The sequence below is a fragment of the Pteropus vampyrus genome, unplaced genomic scaffold, assembly GCF_000151845.1.
Source record: "Pteropus vampyrus isolate Shadow unplaced genomic scaffold, Pvam_2.0 Scaffold14, whole genome shotgun sequence".
Taxonomy (NCBI): domain Eukaryota; kingdom Metazoa; phylum Chordata; class Mammalia; order Chiroptera; family Pteropodidae; genus Pteropus; species Pteropus vampyrus.
In genome coordinates, this window is record NW_011888795.1 from 6,098,706 (window position 1) to 6,116,329 (window position 17,624).

General features: G+C 37.2%; 1 protein-coding gene across 26 annotated transcripts in view; it reads right to left on the bottom strand.

The window, feature by feature from the left end:
* LPP (LIM domain containing preferred translocation partner in lipoma) overlaps positions 1 to 17,624 on the bottom strand; it is a 640,361-nt gene that overhangs the window by 247,303 nt on the left and 375,434 nt on the right. For all 26 annotated transcript variants that reach the window (XM_023525869.1, XM_011381721.2, XM_011381711.2 and 23 more), the window contains one exon: positions 5,225 to 5,914. In XM_023525869.1, coding sequence (XP_023381637.1) covers positions 5,225 to 5,914 — 690 coding nt within the window. The remainder of the gene's footprint in view (positions 1 to 5,224; positions 5,915 to 17,624) is intronic.

The window sequence follows — 17,624 nt, forward strand, 5'->3', positions numbered from 1 at the left end:
AAATTTATACAAGAGAGGGTGAAATAATGTACAACTTGATTTTAGGAAGAGGAAAGGCATCTCAAAAGAGATTACTACTTTGCTCAGTCTTAATGGAAATAACTAAATATGAAAATATTTTATTTATTTGGGGGAGGTCTGGGGAGGCATTCCAGAAAGAAAGAGTTCCATGACCAAAGCTGTAGAGATGAGCTATAACTAGGAATATATGTTTTTAGCTGGAAGCCCGATGCATAAAGGGGGAAGATAAAACTGAAAATCCATGCTGGGGTTTTAATTCTTTCCATAAGTAGCTGGAAACTTCTGAAGGTTTTTGAAAAAGGCAATTAAATGGCAAGTGCAGAGCTGTGTGGTAGAAAGATTAATCTGGTAGCATGTTTAACATGAATGAGTGTGGAGAGACCAGAAGTGAAGATACTCATTAAGAGGCCATTTCAATAGTTCAGGAGAGAAATGAGAATTGAACCAGGACAGCAGCAAGGGGGATTTAGACTTGAGATACTGTGAAGTGAGAAAGAACCTTGGGACAAATTCTACATGGCTGATGAGGAAGAGGAAGTATAGCCTCAAGGCTCCAAGCCAGGGTGCCTGGCAGGGATTTAACCAGTGCTTCCCCTCCAGCTGTTGATCTCATGACACTGCACCATGGCCTTCTGAGACTACTACTTACATGTCTGCCTGCGATGTGGGCCACAGCAGAACCACGTGTTGGTGATGCTGACATGGCTCTCGCACCATTCAAACACCAAGACATGCCAAGATCTATGTTTTTTCATGGAAAAGCATGAGGACAATCTTCAGAAGACCCAGCTTGGAGTTGTGGCTCTCCCATGAATTTGACATATCTTCGCTGACTCTCATTACTGAGCTTTTGAACCCTCATCAGTAAGAGAGACACAAAAACCTCTGTGCCTAACATTCATGGATTTTGTGGGGTCCATAAAGCACTTCAGAAAATGAAAAGTCCTGTACAAAGGGAATTCCTAATGTTATTGTCACTGGCCTCCTCAAGCATTCTCATCTTCACACACACACCCAGGTATCAGCAACTACCCTGAGACATATATCCACATCCATCCCTCTTCTCACCCTAACATCTCTTCTATTTTTTTTCTCTAATCTTAGAATCGAGAGATGTTTAGCACAGGGATTACCATAAAAACTAGTTCTCCAAAATGCCACCAATTCCTTGCTGTATACCCAATATATACATCCTTCTCTTTTCCACAATGAAAAACAATTTAAAAATTTTGATGATTGAATGTTTGGAACGCTGCGATATCAACATTCTCAACTATTTTCTTAATCTTAACAAATTACAGGTCTTGGGGACCCTTCAACACTGACCTCAGCATTGCATTACCTTAACTCTCTTCTCTGACCCATTAAATATCCCCAGATTCAAAAACTAAATGAAGAGCCATGATCTGTTCTAATGCTGAAAGAGCTACCAAAAACGTTGTGTTAGGTTTATTGAAAGGTAGTTTATTAGCCTCCAAGATTTCAACTTCCTGAAGAATTTTGCAAGGAAATCTTAATATTTGATCATTTTATTACTTAACCTAACCCCCACACTAGGTGGGCCTCTACAGCTATCCTGGGATGCATATCATCCATGCTTTTATGCAGTATTGGGTAAATCGGTCTTTAAGAGACCTGCAGCTGACATAGATTAGGTTTACGGCAAGGAAGTGGGTGTTAGAGTTGCGCTGCCACTGTGGACCTGAGAGTTATGACTGGCTTCCAGGTCCTGGCTCTGGCACTTTCGAGCTAACTCACCTTACTCAAATATCAGAGAAAAGACACATCCTCACAGGGATGTGACGATAACGCATAGGAAAAGAGTTCTGTGAACTACAGATATTAGCTTTTATAAAACAGCAAAGAGAAAAGATTCCACTGTCTTTAAGAGGATTTCCAGTGAGAGAGGAACATTTGTCCCATATAAAGACGTGCTTATAACAATATTTTTTTCAAGGAACTCGGCTCAGATGGTACAGGAAACACATTATGGTCTACTGCGGCATGCAAATTCACTGCTCAACACAGTATGGGAACACAGATATAATCACGAGCCCCCCAGGCCTTGCAGGTTCTGATTTTGTCTCCTTCCTTTCTTCATTCCCTTCTTCATTCTTTTCTTCTTTTCTTTTTTCCTTCTACTTTCTCCTTCCCTTCCTCTCCCTCTTCTTTTAAATTGCACTATGATGTAGGAAAATTAAAGCAACTCCTCTCAAATACAAGGAAGATTTATTTCTTTCACTTATATAAAAAAAAAAATTTCCTTAATGGATTAAATGCCAAATTCTTCAGGATGTCTCAATGTAACAAAAGATAATTGTTTTAAAGCATGAAGGTAAGTTTTCCATCAGTGACTAAAAATTGGAAATAAAAGAAAGCCAGTGAAAAACTGAATAGTCCTCACTTGGCAATTATTCAGCCCTTGGAAATTTCCAAGCCCTTTGCAACCATTAATTAATTAGTGAAGATGACGTTCCACTTTACTGAGGCTAGAAGCGTGACATAAAGAGGTCTAGAGGATTTCCTCAAACTGAAAGAGGAATGTCACGGGAGGAACTGGGATTAGACTTAGGAGCTCATTTCTCAAGCCAGTAGTCACATCACTAAGCCAAGCAGAGTCAATATTGGGACAATAAGGTCCTCTGTGCACAGGTGCAGTTGAATACAGCAGTGTTCTGCTCAAAGACTAACTGTGAAAGAGCCTATCCCTACATCCACCAATGTCCCCACAACACACACAGACTATATCTGTAGCTTCATCAGCCTCTTTCCCCTTTCCCAAAACATAGACAGATGGCTAAATATCAACCTCTAACTACTCTCCTTAATAACTGCAGTGAAAAGTACATGATTTGATATTCATTTTTTAAATGTACAATATGATGTTAAAACACATGACACTGTTGAAAAACAAATATTTAAAAAAACGTTAAATGACATGAAATTCACGGATATCCAGAATCCATAATAATGTAATAGACTATCCTAAATAATTACCTAACAATAAGAAGAAAAATAAAATTTCATGCTTTCTGGTGAGTGGTTAAGAAAAGTTTATTCCATCATCCTGAGTAGGCTGGTGAAGACAGACTAAATGCCAGTGGTGTGGCTAGACCCAACACCTTAGATCCAGGTCTTACACTGGGTGCTGATTCTTTTCCTACACCACTGGATTGGTTCCAAATGTTGAATGAAGAGGGACTGTCTGGAGTGCCTAGTGACATGATGGGAAAACAGGAAACTCAAAGACTGGCTCAGTACTTCTCACCAGATTATTCCTTCCACCTAGACATACTTTTGCTCTGTCTCATGTCTGTTTTCCCAGGTGGGGTGATAGGAGCCTTAGACAACTCAGAGCCCATCTCTTCCCTTGAAGAGATGGGCTCTGGGCTCATCACTCGGCCATCCTATCAGTCAGGCTGCTTTGGACGGGGCAAAACCACATGCCTATTTGAGCTTATATGTTAATGGCAATCATCCCAAATTAAATGTTTAATCGTCCATAGTGGAATTTGTTGCAGTCGCACCAAAATGAAGTAACGTTGAATAATCCAATTTTTTTCTTGACTAGTTGTTCTGGGAGCCAAGAAGGACTAATGCAAATATACTGCAATGTTAATGAAGCTCAAGGCTATCCAGACTGGCTATTTTGGACAAACTTTGTTTTTTAAAAAATACAAACTTACTAACATTTTTTTTTTCTTCATAAAGTGATTTTAGTACGGAAGGCTTTCCAAGAGCAATGTTTCGAAAATACTTAACATTTTAACTTGGAAACTTTATGTTGGAAAACGATCATGGCTGGCCTTCTTTCATGTAATGGGTATTCGTAAATTTGCCCACTTGCTGGGAAAGGCTGTTTTCCTCTGAGGAACCTAAAATTCATTTTGGAGCACGATTAAAAGAGCAGATGCTTTCATGGGAGAACAGAGGTTTAGTAGACACCCTACCTGGAGAGCAAGGACCTGATGGATTTTTGTTATAATGTTGAAAATGTGAATAGATATGTATCGAAATTGACAATCTTAAATGTGTAAAGGAATACATACATACATATATATACATACATACATACATACATATATATTCTCAAACCTCTACCCAGTCCATCCCCCAAAATCACCATTCAGTTTCTAATCACTAGCTCTCTAATTTCTGATTTCTAATAGTTCTAACTAAAAAGAAGGGAGGGCTCTGTTCCAACCCAATTTCTGGAAACTAGATTTGTTTCTCCGTCTCACCCCTTCCAAGTAATTCTCCTCGTCATAGTGAGAGGAAACATCATCATTGTGCTAGTTCTAGTACAATGGAAAATCAAAGTTGTAGGTGAGTAGGTATGTGCAGTATATCTTACCTATTCAAAGGAAGTAATTGAACATGGTATTTTAAAAGACATATGTGCTTGTAATTAACTCAAACAATGAAAAAGATAACTGTAATAAAGAATTTTTTTTAATTGCCTAATAGGGATAAAGGTTTGAGAGTAAGATTCTTCCTGGAAGATCAGTAATGTGGATAGACAAGGGGCAATAAATGACTGCCATTATACTGCAGCCCCTTTCCAAAGGAAACTAGACAAGGTGTCTGTATTACCTCAGATCCCCTTGGCCTCACCTGTCTCCTGAGCCATTGCCCACTTGTTATGTCGTAGCAGCCACTATGGTACCAACTTTGAGTTTTGATCACCATCACATGAGCTCAATATGACAGCAGCTCTCCTCATGTTTGCCCTGCAAACCTGTCACCTCTAGATCTGCAAATGTCCTATCTCTGCAGGCCTGAGATACTGCAGATCTATTTGGTGCCCAAGTAGACACAACATCTAAGTGTAAGGAAGTGTCTAACCCACAGAGAGAAGCTTGCACCAATGAGACAAGAGCTGGAACATAAATTATTTTCCCTTTCTTTCTCACACAAACAGATTGTCCTAAGCTCCACATTCACATGGTCTTTTGCAAGATGATCTTTCAAGATTGAACGATTAGATGCACTTGGTACTAAGCAGCAGCCACACTGGTAATATAACTCCATATCTCCAACAGGAACTCTCTCTTGTCCTACTTCACTCATGATTCCCTGGGATTATACTTTCTAATGAAATAAAAATAGCACATACATTTTTGCCTTAGGGTTTGCTTTCTGAGGAGGGCAGGCTAAGATAGACAGCTCTTTATTCCCATTACTTTGTTAATGAGTTTCCTACCTTCGGTTGCAGTGGAGGTGCACAGGGGGCTGGAACAGGATCTGTGATATAGGTCTTCTTGGGACCAGCTACTGGATACATCCCAGCAGGGTTCTGGTTCCCTGTTCCAGAGGGAGTGTACCCCTGTTCTCGCTTCCAGGTATTGGGGAGACCTTGCTGACCATAGGCAGGATCGGAGTCGGGTTTCCCCCCATAGGCAGGCCCCACTGGGCAATAGGCTTCATAATAGCGTCCTTGGTTGGGGCCATACCCATAACTAGGCTCAGGCTGAAGTCCTGGTGGTGGAATATATGCATAATCCATGCCGCCCCGTGCTGAAAGGGGTGGACACTGCCCAGAAGTAGGGCCTGGTTGAGTGTTATAGCTCTGGGGCCCCGGCCCCGGGCCATAATATTGTCCTGGTGAAGGGGCTGCCATATAATGAGAGCTGGGCTGGGCTGACTTCACTTGTACATTGAACGTAGGCCTTGAAGGGGTAGATGCTGTAGTGTAGGAAGCTGGGACTGGCTGAGGCTGGGGTTTGAGTGTTCCAATTGGAGCCACAGGGATGGGTCCAGCCTGAGGTGCAGGCTGTGGCTTCAATGTAGACTTTTTGGTTGCTGTTAGAGGGGGTTGGTTTGGTATGACCATTCTCTTATGTCCTGTGACAGGGGTGGAAACTTGAGGAGAAGCTGTTGCACTAGTAGAGCCCTAATGTGGGAGAGAGAAGGGAAAAAAAAAGGACAGAGATTATTGCCAATGAAAAATAACAAGAACAAATATTAGAAATTGCTAATTATTATTTTTACATTAACTCCACAAAATACACACACACAAAAACATAGTTCCTGCCTTCTAAGAGTTCACAGACTAACACAAAAATTAGTTGCATTATTGTGTACTGTCAAAGAACAATCTGAAAAGGAAATCAAGGAAACGATTATATTTACAAAAACATTAAGACAAATATATACTTAAGAATAAATTTAACCAAAGAAGTGAAAGACATGTACGGTGAAAAGAACAAAACGTTGATGAAATAAATTAAAGACACAAATAAATAGAAAGACATCTATATTCATAGTTGAAAGACTTTAATACAGTTAAGATGTTAACATACCCAGAGCGGTCTACAGATTTAATGCTATCCTTATCAAAATCCCAATGGTGCTTCTTTTGCAGAAACAGAAAAAACCCATACTGAAATTCATATGCAACCTCAAGGGACTCTGAATAAACAAAATGATCTTGAAAAAAAAAATGGAGATTTCAAATTGCCTCATTTCAAAACTTATTACACAAATATAATAATGAAAATAGTGTGGTATGGCATAAATATAAGCATATAGACCAATAGAATAGAATATAGAATCCAAAAATAAACCCTTGAATATATGATAAATTGATTTTTGATGAAGGTGCCAAGAAAACGTAAAGTTATTTCAACAAATGATGCTGGGCAAATTGGATATCTACATGCAAAAGAATAAACTTGGACCCTTACTTTACGTCATATCCAAAATTAACCCAAAATTTTAGTCCTGAACATAACAGCACAAACTATAATACTATTAGAAGAAAATATATGGAAAAAGCTTCATGGCATTGGACTTGGCAATGATGAAAGATAGATAGATAGACAGACAGACAGATAGATAGATATCCAAAAGCACTAACAACAAAAGAAAATGGATAACTTGAACACTATGATCTTAAAAATCAAACTAACCAAAGATTTAACTACCATAATGCTAAAAGGAGGTAGTAGAAAAAGAAAGCTGGAGAATTATGCAGAGGGAATAAAAAAGCAAAAAAGGGTGTTTAGAGAAACAAACAGTCTGGCACAACCAAAGAGATACTAAATTTTAGATCAGAGATTCTTATCTAAGAGTGATTTAGCAAAGATAAGTCAAATACAGTTATTTATATCTTCCTTGTATATCTTCCTATTGTCTGTTGCATTCATTCATTCAACAGAGAAATACTGAATGTCCTAAGAATGTCCTAATAACACAAAGGTAAATATCTCCCTGTTGAACAATGGTGGCTATAATTATGATGGGATATTGGAAAAGGCTTAGAGAAGGCTTAGAGATCCAACGATTTGTCCTCAGGTATTAGTCTGTTAGGAATCTGCAAATATGTAGTAATACAATGTTTTAATTTTGAGATACCATGATTAACTATGTTGGTATAACAAATAATCAACCACACCTTAATTTTGTTTTTTATTAATTTCCAGGTAAATTTTAGTATGTACAGGAAGAGAGGATGCAAGACTTTATATTATTACTCTAGTGTCATTTACCCATACCAAGCCATAAGAGATAATATGCATGTGGGACAGATGCTGCTTAACTGCTTCTTCATCACATCCACTCCCCTTCATCACAGCAATATGCCCAATTAAAATACTTCTCCAGACTACTTGTCCGGTAGAGTTGCCATGTGACATGGTTCTTGCCAATGAGATATACATTAAGCATTTTGGGAAAACCAGGGCTCTCCTGACATAAGCATCAATCCTTCCCACTTCTCTCTTTTCCTCTTCCTGCCTGGAATATGGATGCAGGGCTGTAAGTGGTGCAGCTATAACTTGCCCCTCATATAAAAGTCTATTGATTCAGATTTTTAGCTTTTGGAGAATAGCTTTCTGGTGCTCTAGGTTGATGCAGAGATAAAAACATTCCCAGGGACATTTGGTTAATATTTCACTTCTAGTGGTTGCCAACTAGAGAGGAAACCACCTACTGACCAGGGAAAGTTTAGAAATAAGTGGGGACATTTTTTATGGTTACAGTGACTAGCAGATGTTCTTTATCATTGAATGGATGGGGGGGGTGCAAACCATATTATTATCGAACACAAGATGACAATAGTGCCCCTCTCGACATTGTTAAGACTCTTGGGCCACATAAATTCCAAAGACCAGATTGCAAAGTTTCCAGCTGCCAGCGAGAGTCACTGGTCTTCTCTAGGATCTCTCCTCCACGACACTCTCTCCCCGGTTCCCTTGAGCCTGGAGGAGATGAAAACGCTGACTCTGCTAGCCCCAGACTATTGCTCTGTCCTATGGCTTCTCTATACTCAAATGGGACTATGTACAAAATGTCTTTATAAATTAACTACTTGAGAGAAGCCAGTTTCAGTGTGCCATCATTTTTTTATAGGATCCTGACTATTACAGCTATCTTTTCCGCATATCGTTTGTCTCAATTGTAGTTTCTTAATGGTTTTACAATTCCAGTTTTAGTTCTCTGTTAAGTGACAGGAGGCCGTTCAATAGGGTTATCTTTTTGTTCTTCCATTTTTAACACCAGCTTTTTAGGTAACAAACTTGCCACTTACTTACGCAGTTTAAGCAACCTGAATATTCTTGTTTTGGTGGAGTAAACTTTCCCTTTTTCATGAAGGTAATCTCCATAGTGCCTGATAGAAAGACACAGTTTCCTCACTGGGAAACTTATTAAAATATATATGTTGAAGAAATTCTAAAATAATTACTCAGTTAAGATGCTGACATTCAATAGTAGAGAGCATGGAAGAACCAGTTGGAATCTAGAAAAAAGATTATGGTCAGATTTTTCTAGTCAACCAAGTCTGTCTTAAAGAATGTCAGCATCATAGATGGAATTGAATGAAAGAGAAAGAATAAAGCTTTTCTTTTCTTTGATGAGTCAAGATCAGCAGAAACCCAGAGTTCCTATTTGGAACTCTTAAAAAATCCAACTATAAATGGAGACAGTGACTGAGCAACTGGGCTAATGACAGGCATACTCTGCTGCAGCTGTAAAAAAGTCTGCCCCCAACACAGATGCCTCAAAAGTCATGTATTTTGAAAATGAAAACCAATCACCTTCATAAAGTGAACAAAGAAGAATTAATGTAGACCCAACTCTTTAGAAGCAACTTTTTTTCCCAAAAATCTCTTTCTTTTTCTTTCTTGCTGAACACATACATACTAATTCGCACTTGCAATCACACACATACATGTGCACACACACGCGTGTGCGCACGCACGCGTGCTATTTAAACAGTCTTTGAAAGAAGGCATCAGGGCACACTTTCAGGAGCCATTGCTTTCTTCCAGGAAATATTGCACTAGTAGAACTCTCTTCTGGGGATGGGAAGGTTTCTCACAACTTTATTATGAATGCTGCTGTGTATGTGCTGGCATGTTTATGAGTATTTTCTATATCATAACTATGTGTGCAAAAATAGTACATTTAGCTAAATTTTTTTCTTTGTAATTTTACATTCTTTACCTCACTGGAGGTGGAAGGGGTAAAGAATAGGAATCATTTTAAAGCATATTTATTTATATTATTCATGGTTAAAGCAAGCTATGGCAACACTTTCCTGGCCCACATAGTCAATTAAATACATAGTGAATTTTTTGCACTTACTGGATTAGTTGGAGCTTCCAAGTATGTATTTTTGGAATTTCATTTCTTTCCCCTTTTTTTTGCAGAAATTCTTGAAGTTTTATCATGATTTAACATTTTCATTTTGAAAATCAAGCACATTTAAAAATTACTCATATGTGCATGTATTTGTGTGTGTTTTCTGAGACTTCAAACTATGTAACAGTATTTTTACGTGGTTAATATTCTATTAATTATTTTCTAAGCATCTTCAACATGTAAAGCTCTGTGAGGTTACTGGGAAGAAGATAGTATCCTAGGATGAATAGTACGTGTCTCTCTGGCCCCCAAGAGTTTGTTGCCTGGTAGAGGGGCTAATACATTACCAATAACTGTTGAATGGATGTCTTCAGGCAGAATTGGCTGTGGTCACGAGCTAAGAACAGACAAGGGGGCTGTAAGAGCACCTCTATGCTCACTTATTGGAGCAGTTCCTCAACTCCCTTTTAGCCAAAGTCGGAGAACAGCTTACATTCCTCTTTCTCTTACTCCTGCCCACTCATCCCCTGAACACATCTACATGTACAAATACAAACACACACACACCCTTAATCTAAGTTACTACTATGTCTTATACATAACCCCTTATTATTTCTCACTTCCTTGTACTTTATTCCAATCTTTCTTTCTCTCCCCTGGTTCTGGTCCTCACCATTACTTCTCTGAGCTATTTATCAGCGTTACCTAATCTTACTTGTCTCTCATCTCTCTTCCTCAATACCAGCACAGTGATCTCTCTGACATGAACATCCGATTGCGGCTCTCTGCTGATCCAAATCTGGCAATGACTCTGCCTTCTGTTGAACTCTCTGTTTTTTTATTTTTCCATATACTTTACAAAGACTTTATGATCTAGTCCTTGCCTCCCTGTCCAGCCACCTCCATTTTCCCTCCATCATTCACAGCATGCATTCCAGCGATATTAACTCATTTAGAGAGTGGAATAGACCATATACTTATGTCTGTACTCATATGTGTTAGCCAGGTCCTCCTTCTACAGCCTGTGATCCATTCTATACAACGTCTAACATGTTTCTTCCCCTGCTGCTCAAATATAGCCAGTTATCTTCTGCTTGGCAGTTGCCTGTTTATTCTTCAAGTCTCAGATCAAGTGGTACCTCTTCTGTAATATCTTTCTTAACTCCCTTGGAAAAATTTTGAAGTTCTTTCTTTGGTTCTTCACTTATACTCCCAATAGGCTTTGTATATAGCTCCATTAAAATAATCCTATGGTGTTTTAATAATTGACTTAAATGCTTTATAAGTAGGGAAGAAGTCAAACTGTAAGCTATACAAAATCAAATTATCACGGTCTTAAGCAGAAAGATATTTATATTTTGTAAGAGAAAATCCAGGGATAGGCAGCCAAGAACTAATACGCCTGCTCAACCAAGCCAGTGGGGATTTAGGCTCTCTCTAGCTTTCTTTTAGAATTACTTTTTCAATATACTTTTTTTAATTGTTACTGATGACATTAGCCAACATACTGTATCTGAATAATGATCCTCTTTATCTGACACAGGACCTCCTCTCTTCTCTCTGTCTATTCACCCTCTTCAAGACCATCCCCACACAACTTGAAAAACCTTCTGTTATGAAGACTCTTGAATTTCTATCTCTAGAATTTCATCTGTACTCTGAATGCTAAGCCCATATATTCAACTGCCTATTTCATGTGTCTACTTGAATGTCTTATATGCTCTTCAGGCTGAACATGTTAAAAACTGGTCATCATCTTACTTGGATCAACTTTTCATGCTTTAAGTTTGGGTTTCTCCTCTAGGTATTGCTCAAATGAGAATGCTAGGAGTCATTCTTCAGCCTCTCCCTCACATCCCATTCAATCCCATTGATGTTATTCCCTAAACAGAGAATTCTTCTTCTCAATTATGTCCACACTGCTGCAACCTTATTTCAAAACAGTACCACCTCTAACCAGGGATGCTCTAACATTATCGAAACTGATGTCTCAAGGTCTACTTTTGTTCTCCTCAGTGAAACCTTCATTCTGTAGTCACGGTGATTTCTCTCAATTAAAATTCTAATCACATTACTTTCCTGCTTAAAAGTATTCACAAGCTCAGTGGAATGATTTGGATTCAATCTATCTCTTCCGTCTCTTCTTGAGAGAGTTATATATCATGTCACTCTCTGACACTGACTTTCTTTCATGTCTAATATACCAGGCTCTTTCTCATCTCAGGGATTAAATCCAGGTGCTTCTCTACCTCTCTCTGAATTCTATGTCTAGCTAATTCCTAAGAATCCCATAGCCCACACAACCTGAGTGTCAGGTTCCTCAGTCAACTTTTGCCTGAATCCTTTGGAATAGTGAATGCTTTTTACTTCTCCCCTTCTACATATATCACACTTGTATATGTCTGTCTTCATAGGTTTAGACAGTGTCCCTTTTATTCACCGTTGCTTCCCTATCATATCATAGCACATAGTAGGCATTTAACAAATATTCGAATGAATGGATAAATAAATAAATGAATAATGGTCTCCCAAGAAAAATGCATCTCTTCTCAAATAACATATGAAATATGAGCTGCCTCATTTCTCTTATTACTTGATAGTTAAGAAACTCTATGATATATTTAACGCATGTTTAATTACAGTAATCTCATTAGTCTCTCCCTTCCTCCAGCTTAATCATTTTACTTTTTGAATTTATTAGTAATACTATATTTCAGTAAAGCATTTCAGACACTTATTTTCATTTTAATAATCACATTGTATACAAAGTGCTGAACAAAGAATGGCCAGCACTAACTTCTACTTGATGCTGGCTCAAGTATTCTATGAATAGTCGAGGGACAATTTTAAGTAAACTTACCATGAAAAAAAAAACACTAATGCATTTTAAAAAATTTTAACAATGTGTACTGAATCAAACAAACAAAAATCATTTTGAATTAACTACCAAGTAATCACAGTGTCCCAACCCCTAGAAATTTAGTTAATATAAATTATTTACTCAATAAAAAAAAAAATTCAAATTCTGCTATGTGTCAAGCACATATAAAAGCCATCATAAGACAAAGAAAATCAGGGTCCTGCACTCAGAGGATTCTTACTTTATTCATTTTTTTTTTGACAATATTTGGTGTGTTGAGCAAAAATGACTTCTACTTGGAAAGGAAGTTTTCTAAGGTAACAGAAGGAGTAAGTTTACAAAAACTAAAGCCTTCTATATAAATAGCAACATAAAACTCAGAGACCTTTCATTAAATTTTGATTCCAGCTATGTAATGACACTGAAAAAAATTGCTTAAAATGTTAAATGAAAAATATAGTATGTGAAATCAATCACATGTGCAGTAAAATTGAAGCTACATAAAATGATATTTTAATGTGGATGAGGAATAGACTAAATATGGAAAGAGAGATGTATGGTTTGTTAGAACATAGGATTATAAGTATTTCAACTTCAATTTTATTTTCATGACAGTTGTTTAAAGTAATTTGAACGAGATCTGATGACTGTTTTTCACTTTTACTTATCTACTGTCTGTATATCCACAAACTAAAATACCTACTGGTAAAAAAAAAAAAAAAAAAGTACGATAACAAACTTTATGTACCATTTACTTTTGTGTAAACATTTTAAATTGAACACAGTTTAGACTTAATCCTCACAAGCACCTTTGAGATAGGAAATATAATTATCTCTATTTTCTAGATGAAGATACTGAAGCATAGAAAAATTGAGCAACTGCCCAAGTCTGCATTGCTAGCAGGTGACAGATCCAGGATTCAAATTCAGGTGCCCTGATTCCATTGTTTGGGATTTTAAAAACCATTCTATCTCTTTCAGGGAAACAAAATGTGAAATAGATCACATGTTAAAAAACAAAAACAAGAGATCTTTTCAGTTTATCTATGGCTTTCCTATTTTTAAGAGACTTGTGACCAAGACGTGGGTACAGAAAAATATTTCTCTTCTAGAAGAAAGACAATAGAGTCGATGGGAAAATAGACAGCAAATAATTCTTAATGTCCCTATCTGAGAAAAAAAAATCAAGTGATGGGGACTGTGTAAAACTGAAGAGTTCATACTCTGTTTAAAGTCAGCTGGTCTAGTGTGCCAGTGGATGGCACCCATTGAAATATGAATCCAATGTTCCTCTTCTGACTTTAAAGTTATGCTTATTTTTTTGCAAACACTGGGAAGCAGAATGAAGAATTTTTCTAAATGTAGTGCATGAGGTACGTTTTACAACTTCCATTCTAAGTTAAGGACACCAGCAAAAATAACTATCATGGGGGAAGATGGTAAATGAAATTGAAGGGTCGTTCACTAGAACACAGGAGGAAAACAAAAATCAGATTTGGCACTATTTAGAGATCAGTGACACTGGAAAAGTCACATTACTTCTCTAGATTGACTCCTCAGCTGAACAAAGAATAACAAAAATACTGTCATTTTTCTTCTTTTAAAATGAGTAGTCTATCTTTTTCTTCAAATCAAAGTCTTTCTATAACCCAGAGAAAAGATGAGCTTCATTGGATGACACACAGGGTTGAGGGGAGCCCACCCATGTTTCTTGTTCTTCTAATACTATTCTTCTGTAAAAGAAGACATAATGACCCTCAATTTCAGTGATTCAAGAGTAAATCCTGAATATCTACAATAAGTTTTAATGGCCAATAAGAGCTTGATCACTAATGATTCCCACCAAGCAGGTATCTAATAATGGCTGAATAAGTGAATAAATAGACTATTTCAGAGTTTGAAATGGCATGCATTCCTCATCTGCAACTTGTTTTTTCCTCAACAGAAGGTTACTTCATAATTTTCTCCAAGCCCTTAACCAAAGAATAACTTAGTTTTGCTTTCCTGAGTCCCCTCACTAATTTTCTTCCATAATTCAGGGTTTACTACAAATAGCTCCATTCTTTGCTCATTTGGGCCTCTCACACTATCCGCTTGATAGATGACCCCATGAACTAGAAAACAACCTAACAGATTAAAAGCACGATATATGAACACATTACTATACATTTAGAGAAGTACTTCTCAAATCTTGCTATACAACAGAATCATTGAGGGCTTTTTAAATACAAACTATCTTTCATTTAGGACTTTTAAAATACAAATTATCTTGGACCTGTGCACTCAGAATAAAGTCTGAGGAATTAAAAGGAGAATTAAAAAGAGAAAGGGCAAATTATTCTTTGCTCAAACCAGAGTTCAGAGCCACCTTTTTAGGTATTGTTATGATAGGATAAGGAATTGCACCTCGGACTGGGGTCTAAAAGGAATGGGAGAGGGTTACCCCAATAGCAGACATCTGAAGAGAGAAAATAAAGTATATAAGCTTTAGTTATTAGGATCCAAACTCCTGGCTGCTACAAAGCTCTAATCAACCAAGATCTGACAAACAACTTAAAAAGACAGGAAAAGAAATCATAATGGGGAATAATTACTTGATGGTGTTTCAGTTTGGGAAGATAAAAAAATGTTTTGAAGATGGATGGTGGTGATGGTTGCACAAGGATGTGAATGAACTTAATACCACTGAACTGTATTCTTAAAAATGGTTAAGATGGTGAATTTTGTTATGTATATTTTACCACAGTAAGGAAAGAAAGAAGGAAGGAAGGAAGGAAAGGAAGGGAGGAGAAGGAAAGGAGGAGGTGAGGGGAGGAGAGGAGGAGGAAAGAAAGAAGGAAAGAAATGACAATTTAAAAAAACCTAGAACTTTATACATTTTAAAATCAGGTTAGGAAACACTGTTTTATATCTGTTAATATATGCATCTCTCTATATCTCTCATATGCACATACATACATATATAGCTAGAAAGATTTATTCTCAAACTGATAACAGTGGTTATTTTAAGGGGGTGATTTTTGGATGTTCTGTATACTTTTCCTATTCCCAAAGTTTCTAACACAACCATATATTACCTTTTAATAAAAGGAAGAATAAAATATATAATTTTTAAACCAGCACACACTGAAAAAATTAATATTGTAGTATCCCAATTTGTGTGTGTGTACATAGACAAAAAGCAAGGAGCGTGGTAAAACGTTAAAAATTATTTTAAAAATTTTAAAGCTTAAAAAATATATCAGCTGATACAATTAACAGAATCTTTTGTTTCCCCTTCACATTATCCTGTATTTTCCATATTAAAGTAAAAAGTTACTTCATAATGGTAGCAGAAAGCTGGTGAATGGTTAAAATGATCTCAAAGATTACTTTTGAAATTAAAATCATGGGATTTTAATTTGTGCCACTAAGCTCAAAACACTGCTGCCAATATAGGAACATTACTAATACACTAATGTTCAGTCAGTGCTGGACACCTAAACCACACACACACACACGCACGCATGCACGCACTCAGGCACAGAATCTTACAAGCTTCCAAAGAGTTCTTGTCAGATGCAGGCATAAATATCTCATTTCCGTGTACTGTATCAGCACTTCATTCCACAGTACAGTGTTCTGCAAACATGTACTACATGTACTACAGCTAGAGGGGGGCTATTCTTAATAGCTTCAGAGGCAGAAATAGCAAAAACAGCATGGCCTGGGCTGACATTCGAGAGCAGTTTTTGTCTGAGAAGCTTTTCCATTTAATTAATTCTCATAACACTTCTGAACGGGTATGAGATATTTTGAAGACAAGTAGCTCCCTGGACTACCAAAGACACCAATACCAGTATGTGGAGTTTATTTTTTTTCCCCCAGAAGTAAAATCAAGTCAGTTGGAGCACGAAGATGCTACTTTGAAAGTTCTCATTTCTTAATTCCTAACTATTAAACAGTGAAGCAAAGATCCAGCTGAGGCCCTGTACTTGCATGTTCATAAAACTAGCATGTCATCATGCTAAAAACAAGAAAGCTGTTATTTTAAAAAGCGTACCCCAATAACTGTTTAATGAGATGGTATGTCACCAGTTTTGAACTTGAGAGGTCTTTGAGGCTTCTGTTTATACAAATACCCATACAGTACAGTACACTTAGTCCCTAGCACTTATGTGGCTAGCACTGGATAAAATGCCATTGTGATGAGGGTTAATTCAATCTGAGTATGTTCCAGGATCTAGGAATGCAGTGAGAGAAGAGCCTATTTCCATAGCAAGCAACATCATACCCTGAATCATCCCTTCAAGGGCCTATGCAATTTTATCTACTCAGACCGGGGGATTAGTGAATGAGTGTTGAACTAATTATCCAAGAAATGAAAAAAAAAATACAATATTTTTGAGACCATGGTAGTATGTATGTATTTTTATGTGACCACTTCCATTAGAATTTGGAATAATAATTTTGGTGGGTAAACTGGCAATGAAGAGCCATTAAAATGCTCATAACGTATGTTAACTTTTTAAATTAGAGGGTGGCTAAGGAAATCATGGGACATTGGTCTGATGAACTGTTATGCAGCTGGTAAGCAGGGAAACATGTATTCCAAATAATTGTCAACAAAGAAAAGTAAAATGAGGGTGTGCGTGTATGTGTGTGTGTGTGTGTGTGTGTATAAACAAAAAGTTTGTAAACCCATAATATTTTAAGTTTAGTAGGTATCCCAAAGCCTTACAGTACTGTGATTGAGTGTTATAAATATGGCCATACTATTTTTTCTTCTCTTTGTATTGTAAACGATGTTGATTCTATCTCTTGATTTTTCTAGTTCTCACTATAAACTTATTGTTATCCTAGTTCAGTCCACTATCAGTGGTGCTCTATATACACACTATATATGTATTTTTTAACTGACTTCTCATTGTCCTTTAGTACTTTTTGCTACAATCAGACTATTTCTAAAAATTATTGCCTTTCTTTATTAAAATCTTCCAATGGTTTTCATTGCTCTTAGGATGAAGTCCAAATTCCTTCCTGATAGAGCTGCCGCTTAGCTTTCTAGTCTCCACTCCTACTTTCTTTCCCTCGGACTCAATGTACCAGCCATTCTGTGGTCACCCAATTGAACATTTTCTTGCTCCCACCTTCTCCTCCATCTCATCTCCTAACTAGT